Source organism: Festucalex cinctus, chromosome 3 (genome assembly GCF_051991245.1).
Source record: "Festucalex cinctus isolate MCC-2025b chromosome 3, RoL_Fcin_1.0, whole genome shotgun sequence".
In the NCBI taxonomy this organism is placed as follows: Eukaryota; Metazoa; Chordata; class Actinopteri; order Syngnathiformes; family Syngnathidae; genus Festucalex; species Festucalex cinctus.
The window spans coordinates 32,105,103-32,120,176 of record NC_135413.1 but is presented as its reverse complement, the minus strand read 5'-3'; the positions used below and the strand labels follow the sequence as shown (position 1 = coordinate 32,120,176).

General features: G+C 44.0%; 1 protein-coding gene and 1 long non-coding RNA gene across 5 annotated transcripts in view; one reads left to right on the top strand and one right to left on the bottom strand.

The window, feature by feature from the left end:
• Nucleotides 1-15,074, bottom strand: part of LOC144016480 (uncharacterized) — a 125,070-nt gene that overhangs the window by 29,046 nt on the left and 80,950 nt on the right. The window lies entirely within an intron of this gene.
• LOC144016477 (filamin-C-like) overlaps nucleotides 1-15,074 on the top strand; it is a 44,662-nt gene that overhangs the window by 26,843 nt on the left and 2,745 nt on the right. Inside the window, exons 23-44 of the mRNA XM_077517671.1 lie at nucleotides 293-455; nucleotides 533-861; nucleotides 942-1,065; nucleotides 1,681-1,837; nucleotides 1,910-2,099; nucleotides 2,184-2,207; nucleotides 2,322-2,563; nucleotides 2,701-2,800; nucleotides 2,876-3,016; nucleotides 3,951-4,079; nucleotides 4,697-4,870; nucleotides 4,959-5,123; nucleotides 5,364-5,567; nucleotides 5,659-5,811; nucleotides 6,266-6,388; nucleotides 7,641-7,889; nucleotides 7,965-8,234; nucleotides 9,846-9,983; nucleotides 10,120-10,235; nucleotides 12,008-12,140; nucleotides 13,702-13,878; nucleotides 13,951-14,169. Of these exons, the coding sequence (XP_077373797.1) occupies nucleotides 293-455; nucleotides 533-861; nucleotides 942-1,065; nucleotides 1,681-1,837; nucleotides 1,910-2,099; nucleotides 2,184-2,207; nucleotides 2,322-2,563; nucleotides 2,701-2,800; nucleotides 2,876-3,016; nucleotides 3,951-4,079; nucleotides 4,697-4,870; nucleotides 4,959-5,123; nucleotides 5,364-5,567; nucleotides 5,659-5,811; nucleotides 6,266-6,388; nucleotides 7,641-7,889; nucleotides 7,965-8,234; nucleotides 9,846-9,983; nucleotides 10,120-10,235; nucleotides 12,008-12,140; nucleotides 13,702-13,878; nucleotides 13,951-14,169 (3,720 nt within the window). The remainder of the gene's footprint in view (nucleotides 1-292; nucleotides 456-532; nucleotides 862-941; nucleotides 1,066-1,680; nucleotides 1,838-1,909; nucleotides 2,100-2,183; nucleotides 2,208-2,321; nucleotides 2,564-2,700; nucleotides 2,801-2,875; nucleotides 3,017-3,950; nucleotides 4,080-4,696; nucleotides 4,871-4,958; nucleotides 5,124-5,363; nucleotides 5,568-5,658; nucleotides 5,812-6,265; nucleotides 6,389-7,640; nucleotides 7,890-7,964; nucleotides 8,235-9,845; nucleotides 9,984-10,119; nucleotides 10,236-12,007; nucleotides 12,141-13,701; nucleotides 13,879-13,950; nucleotides 14,170-15,074) is intronic.

The window sequence follows — 15,074 nt, the reverse complement described above, 5'->3', positions numbered from 1 at the left end:
CCGTTAACCAGGCAGGTATGTGTGCCAAAGGCACCTGTCATACAGTAGGAGCATGACAAGGGTTATTAAAAATAAAATAAGAGATCTTTAACACCTTTAGCATCAGACAAATGAAATAAGGATCCGTCAAAAATAGAATGCACCAGACTGGTTGACACTAAATTTTCAACACAGCCTTTGCACGCAATGTGAGACATTTCTAATTCTGGCCCGTAATTAAAAGTCATCCGGTGCCAATAGCAGAAATATTGTTCCGTCTTCAACATGACTAATTCAAAGTGTTCGTGTACAGGCATGCACCTGATTGAGGTACTCTATGACGACGTGCCCGTACCCAAGAGTCCCTTCAGAGTGTCAGTGATGGAGGGATGCGACCCCACCCGGGTGAGGGCCTACGGACCAGGCCTGGAGGGAGGAATAACCAACAAGCCTAACTGCTTTACTGTGGAGACCAGGTATCAACAAAATCAAGCAGTCGTCAACAATGCCAAAATTTGATGGATGATTCACGTCCCTCTTTGTTTATCTGCAGGGGTGCCGGCACTGGAGGTTTGGGCCTAACCATCGAGGGTGCGTCCGAGGCCAAAATCTCCTGCAAAGACAACAAAGACGGAAGCTGCAGCGTGGAGTACGTCCCCTTCACGCCCGGAGACTACGACGTCAACATCAACTACGGCGGTCACCCCATCCCCGGCAGTCCCTTCAAGGTGCCCGTCAAAGACCCCGTGGACCCCAGTAAGGTCAAGTGCTCCGGTCCCGGCCTGGGTTCCGGAGTGAGAGCGCACATCCCCCAAACCTTCACGGTGGACTGCACTCAAGCTGGACAAGCTGCTCTGGATGTCAAACTCTTCGGACCAACAGGTAACAATGCAACACTTGGAACGACCTTTTTAAGATTCATAGTGATTTACAGTAAATGATTCAACACGTTTTATTTGAAGGTACCATGGAGCCAGTGGGTGTCAAAAACAATGGCGATGGAACCCACACCGTTCACTACACCCCAACTCAAGATGGACCGTACACTGTGGCAGTCAAATATGCAGACCAGGAAGTCCCACATAGGTACGTATCCATAGAAACAGAACTAACCAGATCCATCACACCAGCATCTACTGAAATTCAAACAGAATTAGTTTCTCCCTCTCACTGCTCGCTGAATTAGTGGACGTTGGTGTTTTGTGCATCTCACTCTGCTTCATCTATCCTTCCCTCCTTCATCTCTTTAGTTTTTTTCTCTGGTCTCTTGAGATCTCCCTAATCTTTTGTTATTTAGAGGTTTCTGGGGTTGGTGTAAGATTCTGGTTTTGTAACCATGTGGGTGGCAGGTGGTGTTTAGTTGGTGCTGGATTTCACTTTGATTCTGGTCTCCTGACCTACTGAACTTCACTACTCGGGCGAGACTTAAGTATCCGGTTAATGTAAAGGGTAATGGGATTTCTATTAGGTTTCAGGTGAAACAAAGACAAACACAACCTTTCATAGTAACAACTTTTGCCAAGGTGTAAATAGATTAAATTCAGTCTTGCCTGTGTACCGTAAAAACCCAAAGCGACATAGCGCATGAGGCAAAAGATGAACTGTAAAGCGGGAAGCAGAGAGTAAACTGTCGTCGATCCTCTGCCATCAGGCAGCACTGATTTGATTCATCTCTCTCCATTTTATCTCCGCCATCAACAGTCCATTCAAGGTAATGTCTCAGCCCGGGCACGACGCCAGCAAGGTGCGAGCCAGCGGCCCGGGTCTGGACAGCAAAGGCGTGTCAGCCAGCCTTCCGGTGGAGTTCACCATAGACGCCCGCGATGCCGGCGAGGGGTTGCTCACTGTGCAGATTCTGGTCAGTCAACCGACCGTCTACCGGCTGTCACTTCAACTCCACCACATAACCCCGATTCCCGCTTGCTGACAGGATCCAGAGGGCAAGCCAAAGAACGCAAGCATCCAGGACAACAGGGACGGCACCTACACAGTGTCCTATGTACCCGACTCTATCGGCCCGTACACCATCACCATCAAATATGGAGGGGATGAGATTCCGTACTCCCCCTACAGGATTCAGTCGAATCCTACGGGAGATGCTAGCAAGTGTCGCCTCACAGGTAAATGAACGCATTCATCTTTGCACCCCAAGTACAGGAGATGCTACAGGAGGCAACTGATAATACAAACTTTTTCCTTTGCAGTGTCCATAGGAGGACATGGCGTATGTAAGTAATCTTTTTTTTTTTTATTATTATTTGTACTGTGGTACTGCTAGAAAACTTTCCAAAAAGAATGTGTGCACACGTCTTTCTGTTTGTTTGTTTGTTTTTCCCCAACAGCGGGCCTTCAGAAGCTGCAGACCTCGGAGGACACGGTAATCACGGTGGATGCCAAGGCCGCCGGCAAGGGCAAGGTCACGTGCAAGGTGATGACCCCGCAAGGGATGGAGCTGGACATGGACGTGGTGGAGAATCGCGACGGGACCTTCGACATTTACTACACGGCCCCCGAACCCGGCAAATATGTCATCACCATTCGATTCGGAGGCCAGAACATTCCCAAGAGCCCCTTCCACGTGGTGGTGGGTACACCAAACGCCCGCATCGCATTTAATATTAATCAGGCTTGAGAAAAGAGCAAAAGCACCATGCATGCAGTAGGATGTCTGGATTTTTTTTTTTTAATTGTACTTTTTAAAATATTTCTTGTTTTGGGAAGGCCTCAAACGAGCCGGTTGCCCCTCGCGACACGGTGGATCCTCTCTTCAGACCGGTCAACTTCCTCGTGCCTTTCACGCCGCAGCAAGGAGAAATATCAGGTAGCAGATCATCAAAATGCTCGCCATTACCACACCCGCGTGAGCTAACCACACCAATTGTCTGTCATTCTTCAGGTGAGGTCCGAATGCCCTCAGGCAAGACGTCCAGGCCGCATATCACCGATAATAAAGACGGCACCATCACCATCAAGTACCAACCCACCGAGAGAGGCCTCCACGAGATGGACATCAAATATGACGGAAACCACATTCCAGGTACAGGAAAATAACTTGCAACCCCGAGAGCACAATTTTACAAAACTTTATTTTTTAAGTTTGAGCCAATAAAAATGATTTGGAGTCCTAACGGCAAGGCTGCCTAAAGCAACATGTGATATAATAGTGAAACTACAGAATGCAATTTGAGGTGAAATGCATGTGAAAGTTGAAAGGCTAAAGCTGAACTGGAATGCTGGAGAATATTTCACCCAAGTTAACAAATTTGTATTTCATTTACATATATTTACATTAGATAAAATACCTGTTAAGTCTTAGTACAGGTGTCATTTGTTCAGGCATCAATTAACTCATTTGCTCCCAATAACGTGTAAATACGTTTTTTTATGTTTTAAGTGTCCCAAAGACGTATTTATCCGTTTTTTTTTATTTTATTTTTTTTTAATGCTAGAGCATACAGAAGGCTTTGTTGCAGCCTCTCAACTGCAAAGAACGGTTGCAGAAATGGTAGTTATTACACAAAGGACCAGCAGGTGGCAGCAGAGCAAATGAGATCAACCAGAGCCATCTAGAAAAAAAGCTAAAGTACTTACAATTTTAAATAGATTTGTGAAAACTGATGAAACTTAGCTCTCTTCTAATGCTAATTGCTGCAAAACGGAAACAGATAGAAACAAACTTTTCCTGATGAAAGAAGAAAGAAGAATCTTTCTTTTGGTAGGATCCTTATTTTTATAGCAATAGAACACAATATTCTGTGGGCCTTGAAAAATCAGTCAAAATCCAGTAAAACAGCCAGGAGCTAACAGGATTGTTTCTGTGAAAATGACTGGGAGCCAAAGAGTTAATGTCAAAAAACAACTTCCTGCCTTAATTAACCTGAGTAGCATTAGCAAAGAATAAATTAAAAAGGCATTCTATTCCTCATGACTGCACTTAACAAATGTAAATCCAATCATTTTGCCGACTGCAGGAAGCCCTCTGCAGTTCTTTGTGGACGCTGTGAACAGCGGAGTGGTGTCGGCATACGGTCCCGGCCTGAGTTACGGCATGGTCAACAAAGCCGCCACCTTCACCGTGGTCACCAAGAACGCAGGAGAAGGTACTGGTTTTAGTTTTGTCCGATTTTTACTCCATGCACAGCACTTTGGACACAGCGATGGTCGTTTTGTTTTGTTTTGTGTTTTGCGAAGTCAAAGTAGGCAGGATTAAGTTTTGATCAGACCAACCGATCAAAGGCCGAGAAAAGGGTTGACAGAATTGCTACTGACGTTATTTTGCTCGTCAAATTTGACTGGAACAAGTTTTGCTCTGGCCAACCAATCCGAGGTCATAAAATTGCTGATGTCATCGAGGGCTAATTAGCTAGCCCTCTGAAGTGAATTTGAAATCTTACTGGTTAAACAAACAGTTCCGATGCTCATCTGGTTGAATTTACACGGCCACCACTACTGATTTTTGGGCAGATTCGATTGACATGGCAACATAGAGAGAGTGAAATCCGATTGGACAAAAACTGTAACATCCACATACATGTACTGGAAGCAGTACAGCCTAAAGAAATTGTAAGAAACGAAGAGCACAAAGTGTTAGGAATACATTTCATGGAGCAAATATGAAGAATGTAGGTTATAAATGTAGGTCAGCCCTTTTGATGGGGTTAAGATGATGAAATGTCGTTTCTTTGAAAAGCAATTCATGATTGCTTCTGTGTGTCAGGTGGCCTCTCCCTGGCAGTGGAGGGCCCATCTAAGGCAGAGATCACCTGCAAGGACAACAAAGACGGCACCTGCACCGTGTCCTACCTTCCCACGGCGCCCGGAGACTACAACATTATTGTCAAGTTTGACAACAAGCACATTCCTGGCAGCCCTTTTGTCGCCAAGATCACAGGTGAGCAAATGAACGAATGAATTGCGTCCTCAAGTCAAACTGTCACTCAAATATCTAAAAAACAAAAAAACACCTTTGTCTCGCCAAGGGGACGACACCATTACCAGGACGTCCCAGCTGAACGTGGGCACGGCCGCCGACGTCTCGCTCAAGATCGCCGAAACGGACCTGAGCTCCCTCAGCGCCAGCATCCGAGCGCCCTCGGGCAACGAGGAACCCTGCCTGCTCAAGAGGCTGCCCAACAGACACCTTGGTGAGAAAGTGTTCGCATCTGGCCCACAGACGGCTTTGCACACGGATCACTTTTTAAATATCCAAAACTGACTGCAATTGTAAACAGTTGCTCCTCTATTCGAGTCCGGTAACAGCACCAGCTAACTGATTGGCAACGTCACAATCCGAGTCCCTGATGTCGCCCAACTCGGTGTCGACCACATCTTAAGGTTTGAACCCACTTTCATACGCTGCTTAACTTCCTCCCTCCGTCTCGCAGGAATCTCATTTACTCCGAAAGAGGTCGGGGAGCACGAAGTAAGCGTGAGGAAGAACGGCGTGCACGTGGCCAACAGCCCGTTCAAGATCATGGTCGGCCAGTCGGAGATCGGCGAGGCCAGCCGGGTCAAGGCTTTCGGCAAAGGTCTGGTGGAGGCGCACACTTTTGAGATGGCCGAATTCTTTGTGGACACCAGGAATGCCGGTACGCTCCACGAGAACGACGAGCGCCACTTCAACGGCAGCGAGTGCGGAAAATGTAGAAAACAAACAAAGTGCTTATTTCGTCCTTTTAGGCTACGGCGGGCTCGCGCTGTCCATCGAGGGTCCGAGCAAAGTGGATATCAACTGTGAAGATATGGAGGACGGGACGTGCAGGGTGACCTACTGTCCGACGGAACCGGGAAATTACACCGTTAACATCAAGTTTGCCGAAAAGCACATCCCAGGTTAGGATGTGATTTGACTCATTCACTGCCATTGACAAGTATACTCGTCATTTACGGGGGGGTTTTCAACGGGGGAGCAGCATCTGTAAATTTCAAACTTGAAAGAACTTTACTGATGCACAACCACCAGAAGATGGAATTAATACATCATATTAGATATGAGATCAGAACAGTTTGTGAGTCCCTGGGGAGAAACGGCTGCATTTTCTGCAACCTACCTTTCTTCTACTGCTGATTAGAAAAGAACGGAAGAAGGCGGTGTCAAACGTTTTTGCTTTAATGCGCTAAAATGGCTTTTAAAAGTAGAAGTACTAATTCAACTCCTGTTATTAACTTGCACTTCTCTGAATCAAGAATTTGTCCTTTGTTGCTTCCCACCATGGAAAACGTTTAAGGTTTTAAGAAGCACTTTTAAAATGTGTTATTTCCTATTTTTTGTTGTCGTTTCCTCCAGGAAGTCCGTTCACAGTGAAGGTGACCGGCGAAGGAAGGATGCGGGAGAGCATAACCAGGAAGAGGCAGGCATCCTCTATTGCTTCAGTGGGAAGCACCTGCGGACTCAACCTGAAGATTCCAGGTCAGCACACAATCCAATTACGCCAAAATGCTACAGATCATTTCACCCGGGTAGCGCTTTGGAAGCTTTTGGAGGGTGATGGTCATTACCTGATGTCTTTCGCTGGATTTACACCAAATTATTTCCGCAGTCTCAGACTAACAACTCAAAAGTCAAACGTTCGTTAGTCTTTTGCTAGTCTTGGCCTTAGGACAACATCAAATATGATTGATATTATCACAAGTGTTTGGATATTGAGAATCTTAGCTCACAGTGACTAAAGGCGGCCTGACACTTGCACGACTTTTGGGCACGATTCTGTCGTGGCAAGTCGTGTTATTTTGGGGCACGAACTGGGAGGTTCCCGCACTCTTCACGACTAGTTCACGCATAGTTCACGATGAGTTCACGAATACGTGACCATTCGCGTCCACATTGACACGAAGTGACACGAGTTCGCGCATAGTTTGCACATAGTTTACGCACTTCCTGCATTTGCACGACGAATTCGCGCAATTCGTACGGTGTCGTGCCGACTTGGGCACGCCATATAAAAAGGGGGCCACCCAACTCAGTTGCGTACCCGTCGGGTTCGGATGTGGCCGCCGCCGGCAGGCCGGCCCGCGACAGCGCTCGAAGGCGCCTCCGCCCGTGCAGGCTCGCTTTCCGTCTCTCTCCGGTAATGATCCTTCCGCAGGTTCACCCACGGAAACCTTGTTAAACTTCCTCTAGTATAGTCAAGTTTGATTGTCTTCTCGGCGAGCCGCAGGCGCCGGGGAGGGCCAATCCGAGGAGCGCACTTGCCACGCACTGGCTCGCATCCTTCCCGCATCGTCTCGACGAGTTCACGAACGGTTTGCGCATAGTTCACGACCCGGTCGCGAAACATTTCAAAATTTTTGCCCCGACATGGCACGCAGTCACGACGGGTTTACGAACACTTCACGCCACTTCTCGCACTGGTACGACTCGAGTCGTGCCACAAAATCGTGCAAGTGTCAAGGCGCCTTTAGATGTGACGATAGCCTCTGTAACTTTTTTACAAATGAGCACAGGTGTGAGATGATAGTTTTCCAAGAGTCTTTTCCAAATCTTCTGATGTACAAGAAGCATCAGCACCACAACGCAGTGCCCCAAAGACGACCACAACCAAGAGGAATCTGAATAAAGAAACATCTGCAGTAGCATCCTGGGTTGTTTTCAAACACGACGTCCGGAGTCGAGGTTCTATCTCAGAGGCAACCTTTTCTTACGACCTTCTCCTCGCTCGCAGGAAACTGGTTCCAGATGGTGTCGGCCCAGGAGAGGCTAACCCGGACGTTCACCCGCAGCAGCCACACGTACACGCGCACCGAGCGCACCGAGATCAGCAAAACCCGCGGCGGCGAGACCAAGCGGGAAGTCCGAGTGGAGGAGAGCACCCAGGTGGGGGGAGGAGGAAGTCCCTTCAGAGACGTCTTCGGAGACTTCCTGGGCCGCGAGAGCCTCAGCAGCTTCGCCGGCATCACGGCCAGACCTGAAGGTGACCTCCTTTTTAAACTTGGCGTGATATCAAGTCTCTCTTTGTTTCTAACTCATTGCGGTTCCACCCGAGCAGCTGAGATGGGCTCGCAGGCCATGACGGCCCAAGTGACCAGCCCCGGGGGGAAGACGGTGGACGCCGACATCGTGGACGGAGGGAACAGCACGTACAGCGTGCGCTTCATCCCCCAGGAGATGGGACCGCACACCGTCAACGTCAAGTACCGAGGCCAGCACGTCCCCGGGAGCCCCTTCCAGTTTACCGTGGGGCCCATGGGGGAGGGAGGGGCGCACAAGGTCCGTGCAGGAGGTCCTGGCCTGGAGAGAGGCGTGGCCGCGGCGCCGTGTAAGTCACATTTGCCGAGAGTCGCGTTTTGTCGACAGTGAAATCGTCGTATGCGACACCTTGCAGATCCGCCTCCGAAAGGTGAAAATTGGCGACATTGAGAGACCATATTTTTCACTTTTACACCTCCCACGCGCTTTAAACACATTTCAACTTATTAAAACAAACTATTTAAAAATACTCATTAGCACTTGATCTCAAACTCTCGCTGTCGAGATGGAAAATTAAGATGTAACATCATCAGCATAAGAAAATTTAAAAGAAGACTACTGCTCGCACAGTTGAACCAAACTATATAATTTTGTTTAAAAAGGGATACTTGACTCATTGGGCCATTTTAAGCAGTAAAAAGTTCATATTTTGTCCATAATTAATGTGGTAACTTCATTATTTTTCATGTACAATTAATACCTTTAAAAAGTATTTTTTCTACTTGCTGTCGACTGATGATGACATCACCTGTCCTGAAGAAGTAGGTAACTAGCTTAATGCTAGCATATGATACAAAACATCATAGACAGCTAACATAAATGAAAGCCGAACCAATCATTTCGTCTAACAAAAGTTGGCTAGCTTAATGCTAACATATAATGCAAAACATAATAGACAACTAACTGTGAAATGATAGATATTGCGGTAACTTTTATGAACGTATAATTAGACACCAACATGTTTAGCCATTTCATGTAACAAAAGTCGGCTAGCTTAATGCTAATATATAATACAAAACATCATATTCAGCTAGCATAAATGATCATTGCTACAGTACCCATAAACCTGAATCATAATTGAATTCACAGTACTTTTGTACTACTACTAAATTAGTACTTCTACTTTCTCTTTTTTTAAAGTGAGTATTCTTTTCTTTTCTTTTTTTAATAATTAACTCATTCAAACCCGAAAACTTGTAAATACGTTTTTAATACTTTGTTGTTGTTGTTGCTTTTATACAATAGCATAGAGAAGGCTTTGATGAAGAGGTGGCTTAAAGCAATGGTAGTTATTACAAAAACGACCAGCAGGTGGCAGCAGAGTATAAGAGATCAGCCAGGATCATGTTGCATTAAGCTCTTTTTGTGAATGTGAATGAATATTGATGAAACTTAGCTGTATTCTAATGCTAATTGCTGCAAAATGGAATCTGATACAAATGTATATTTTTTTTCCTGATGAAAGAAGAGATGCAAATGTTTCTTTTGGTAGGTTCCATGTTTTTTTTTTTAAGCTTTCTTTTGGTAGGTTCCATGTTTGTTTTTTTTCTTTTTTTTGTGGAATTTTTCTTTTGGTAGGTTCCATGTGTTAATAGCAACCGAATACAATATTCTGCGGTTCTTGTCAAAATCCAATAAAACAGCCGGGACCAAAGGGTTTGCTTCACTGAAAATAGCTGGGAGTGAATGAGTTAAACACCAAAACCTTTTCATTTAGCCCAACAAAAATCTGCTAGCTTAAGAGTAAGGGGAGCGAACAAAAATTAGAATTGATGCTTGCGGCAAAACGTGGTTCTATACTCAATTCGTGCAACTAAGTTTGGACTTTCCTGACTCTGTAAAACCCCCTAAAATATAATCGCTTAAAAACTTTGATTCATGGTTTTTTTTCTCTCTCCAGCTGAATTTAGCATCTGGACCAGAGAGGCCGGCGCCGGGGGGCTGTCGATTGCCGTGGAGGGGCCGAGCAAGGCGGAAATCTCCTTTGAGGATCGAAAGGACGGCTCCTGCGGCGTCTCCTACATCGTGAAAGAACCCGGCGAGTAACTCGCAAGGCGCCTCGTCGTCCTTATTTTTCATTCCCATCCACGCGTGTCCTCCCCCAGTTTGTCTGTCGTCGTCTCAGTGTTTTTTTGTTTTGTTTTTGAAAACTAATAAGCCATCTGTTCCCTCAGGTGACTACGAGGTGTCAATTAAGTTCAACAACGAGCACATCCCCGACAGCCCGTTCATCGTTCCCATCGCGACTCTGTCAGACGAAGCCCGCCGGCTCACGTTCACGAGCCTGCAGGTGAGAGCTCCCGCGAAAACCCACGCGGAGAATTTTCATTTGGGGCTGAAAATAATCAAAAAACGTGTCGAAGCTGGAGAACGGCGGCGCCAGCTGCTTTTTTGTTTGTGCCCTTGACGTGTTTGTGAAGCGGAGACGCCGACGCAATACGATCAAAGCTGGCCGCTGATAAAAGGTCGGGATTAACTGTCCCCCCCCTTGCTAAGCGGCACGCTGGGGTACGTGCGGACCGTCAGCTCGTCAATGGCGACAAGGACAACAATAACACCACCTTATATGGAACGTGCACGTTTCAGTCACAATCACAAGTCCGTGTTTGGGTCGCTTCAATCCGAGTACAATGCAACAAGTATTTTCAAAAAGATGTTTTTGTCTAATATTGGCAATAAAAAATCTGGTAAAAAAAAAAATGCCTTTAAATTATCGTCAAACAGTATAAGCAGATTATTTCTCATGATCTATTGAAGCCTTTTGCTTCGTCTACTGTGGGGAAACCCTTCTCCAATTGGCTGACAAGTTTCAGTTCAAAATAGCCACCACTAAGCTCGCACAGGCCAAAATTCCAAAGGACTGCACCAAGTTGACGCGGCCAAATTACAATTAAAGGGATACTTGACTTATTTAGCCATTTTTGGCAGTCAAACATGAATATTTTGCCGATAATAAATTTGATATTTTCATTATTTTTCCTGTACAGTTAGTACCTGTTAAAACACATTTTGCAACTTGCTGTCGACTGAAAATGACATCACAAGGGCTCAGGTAACCAATCACAGCTCAGCTTGTGAATGTCACATGACCAAACCAAGAAAACAGGTGAGCTGCGATTGGTTACCTGAGCCCTTTGTGATGTCATTTTCAGTCGACAGCAAGTTGCAAAATGTGTTTTGAAAGGTACTAATTGTACATGAAAAATAATGAAAGTATCAAATTAATTAGAGACAAAATATTCACTTTTTATTGCTATAATGGGCTAAATAAGTGAAGTATCCCTTTAAATAACGCATATCTATTATTTTGACCCAAATGTATTTGTTACGGGTGATTTTAGAGGTCTGCGATTGGCTGGCAACCAGTTCAGGGCGTACTCAGCGAATGAAAAGAAAAGTGAAAAAAAAAAGTGCATTTCAGGATCATCCTGGAATTTCACACACCCAAAAATCAACTCCATCACCAACTTTTTATTACTGATGTATTACGCTTTTTTTCCGCCTCCACAAAATACCCCACTATCAAGTATCATAGTACACTTTACAAGATGAATTTTTTATTTTTTTTTTATTGACTAGCTCCGTGCATAGAAGTTCATCGCATCCTACCGAGGGAATACCAAAGTCCACGTAAACATGTGCCGAGAAAGCGAGTGTCACTTCACACTTGCTCCTTTTATTTGCTTTCACACTTTTCACAAGCCAGCAATATTAAAACTCGCATTTTTTTTTTTTTTTTTTTTTTTTTTTTAATGGCTCGGATGCCACTTCAGAGCCTTTTCTGCCACTCGAGTCTCGCTGCAGTGCAATATCAGAGCAGGATTTCAAATGTCAGGCAAACCTTCTCATGTCTGCGGCGGCCGCTCGTCCGCCCGCGGGGCGCAAAACACTCAACGCCTCGCCATCAACTCTGACCTTTCCCCCTGCCTCGCGCGCCAGTCCGACCGCTCCACATCGTCTATTCTCGTCCGGCCAGGATGAATCGCATGCTCGCCGTCCCCCTTTGGAGGGCCACGCGTACTGTCATCACATTTTGACCTCTCGCTCTTTTTCTTTTTTTAGGAGAAGGATTTGAAGGTAAACCAAGAGGCCTCGTTCATGGTGCAGCGCAACGGCACTCGCGGCGTGGTGGACGCCAAAGTGCACACGCCGTCCGGCTGCTCCGAGGAGTGTTACGTCACCGAGCTGGACGGCGGTGAGCCGCTCGTCTTCAAAAGCGCTCCTATTCCTCTCAACTTACATCTTTAATACCAGTTGATCCGTTATTTCTTTTGCTAGCATGCTACTAACTATTTAGAAGCAAACCACACTGCCCCGAAATGCAAGTTTAAAAAAAAAAAGAAAAAAAAACTAAAGCAGGGTATATATTTTTGTCACTCCCTTTAATCACTTTAATAAAAAAGTGACACATAAAAGATGTTCAACTAAAGTGTGTTAGCTTGTAGGGTTGCACAATATATTGGAAAAAAATATTGATAAAGCGATATTGGCTCATGCAAATATGCATATCGCAAAGACATGCAGCAAGTTTCATATGGAATTTTATATTTGGATCTGAATTTGACCAGTCAGCCGCAGAACTAAAATGTTCACGACCATCATTAGTTGAACATCATCGAGAGGTAATTAAAATTAACTCATTTGCACCCAATAACGTGTAAATACGTTTTTTTATGTTTTAAGTGCCCCAAAGACGTATTTATACGTTTTTTTTTTTTTTTTTTTTGCTAGAGCATACATGCAGCCTCTCAACTGCAAAGAACGGTTGCAGAAATTATTATTATTATTATTATTATTATTACACAAACGGCCAGCAGGTGGCAGCAGAGTATAAGAGATCAGCCAGGGCCATGTTGCAACAAGCTGATTTCCCCATAATTCTAAGTAGATTTGTGAATCATGATGCTAAATGCTGCAAAACGGAAACCGATAGAAACATACTTTTTTTTTTTTTTCCTGATGAAAGAAGAGACTTTAATCCCTCTTTTGGTAGGTTCCATGCTTTTATAGCAATTGAACAGAATATTCTGTGGGCCTTGCAAAATCAGTCAAAAACAACCGGGAGCGAACAGGACTGCTTCTGTGAAAATGGCGGCGAGTGAATGAGTTAATAAACAAATCGTACAATGTTCAGAAACTACAATTTTTTTAAGTATTTTTAAAAAAAAAAGTAAATTATAGTTATAACATGAATCCAACGGCTATAACGTCCCAACAATAATGTTAATCTGATCGCTAACTAATGCTGGCTAACTTGCTAGCTCATAGCATGGAGCCATAGTAATTACCCACTTGTTGATCTACTGTAACTGTGCATCAAGTTGTTGTTCATCAAAAAGATGAGAGAAAATTTTATGTGAAATAGTTTTGAAATGTTTAACAGAATCTGCTGGGGAAAAAAAAATACAGCGGTTAAATGACTGTCCTGACTAAAACGTTGTCAGTTTTTGTTAACTAAAATGAGATGAGTAAAATTATGTTTTCTTGGACTAAAATAAAGACTAAAATGCTAGGTTTATGATAAGCCGGACAAAAACTGAAATTAAATTTAAAAATGGCGGATAAAGTTAACATTACCACGTCGGATTACTCGCCAGTCAGTCACAAGCACCGAAAGGGACAAACTAATATTATCGCTCACATTGACGGTCACAGAGTGGGAACTGAAACCACACGAACGAACCTGACAGAATCCCGAGTGTGAATCCATCTTCATATTTCATGTTTTTGTTCCCCCCCCCCCCCCCCCCCCCCAGACAAAACCGCCGTCCGCTTCATCCCCCGCGAGAACGGCGTTCACTCCATCGACGTCAAGTTCAACGGTTGCCACATTCCCGGAAGCCCCTTCAACGTGCGGGTGGGAGACCCCGGACTGGTCGGAGATCCGGGCATGGTCACGGCGCACGGACCCGGACTGCTGGGCGGAAACACAGGTGGACGCCACCGTCGCCCAGTGACCGGATTTGGTTTTTAACCCGTCGCCATGTTTGTCGTGTTCACGTCAGGCGTGCCGTCCGAGTTTGTGGTCAACACGTGCAACGCCGGGCCGGGGACGCTGTCGGTGAACATCGACGGGCCGTCCAAGGTCAAGATGGACTGCTGCGAGTGTCCCGAAGGCTACAAGGTCACCTACATCCCCATGGCGCCCGGAAACTATCTCATCACCATCAAGTACGGCGGACCGCAGCACATCGTCGGAAGCCCCTTCAAGGCGAAGGTCACGGGTGAGCGACCCAACGAACGACCGGCATTCGCGCCATTAGGGCAACAATTAATAGCTAATAATAATAATCAGAAAAAATTCTGCAGCTACCACAGGTTTATTTACACAGAAAAGGGGGGGGGGGCGAAAAAAAAATTAAATAAAGTTCAAGATTTTTTCCTCCAATGATTAAATTCAAAATTTTACAAGAATAAAGTTGCATATTTTTTAAGCAGTTTTTTTTTATTATAAAAGACTAAAGTCAAAACTTTAAAAAAAATAAAATAAAGACCAATATTGTATTTTTCAGAATTTATACTGTATATTTTGGAGATAAAAATTCATACAAGCTACTGTATTTCTGAGAATATTCATATATATTTGTGGAAAAAAAAAAGTTGTAAAATTCTGGCATTATAGCTCAAAATTACACTACAATATGGATGTATATTTTCAAGAAAACATCATCTGTTTTAGAGATTTAAAAATTCATATATTTCCAAGAGTTAATTTTACGAAAACAAGGTCATATATTGAAAAACAAAATTAGATTACAGTCAAAATCTTTAAAAAAAAAACAACAAAAAAGATAGTTATATTTTTTAGATAATGTCGTAATTTTACAAAAAAAAAAAAAAAAAAAAAAAAAAGTATATTAAGGAGAAAAAGTCATTTCTTTGAGATAAAAAGACAACAATATTTTAGATTAAAAGTGTAATTTTACAAGTACCTGTATTAATTTTATATTTGGAAAAAAAAAATAAAAAATTACATTTCAGATAAAAAGTCAATCTTAGAAGAATAAAAATAAAGCATGTTTTATATTGAACTCACAAATTTAACGAGAATAAAGTTGTATATTTTGGGGAATGACAATGTTTATATTTTTAAGATTAAAATAATAAATTGTATATTGTTTTCAAGAAA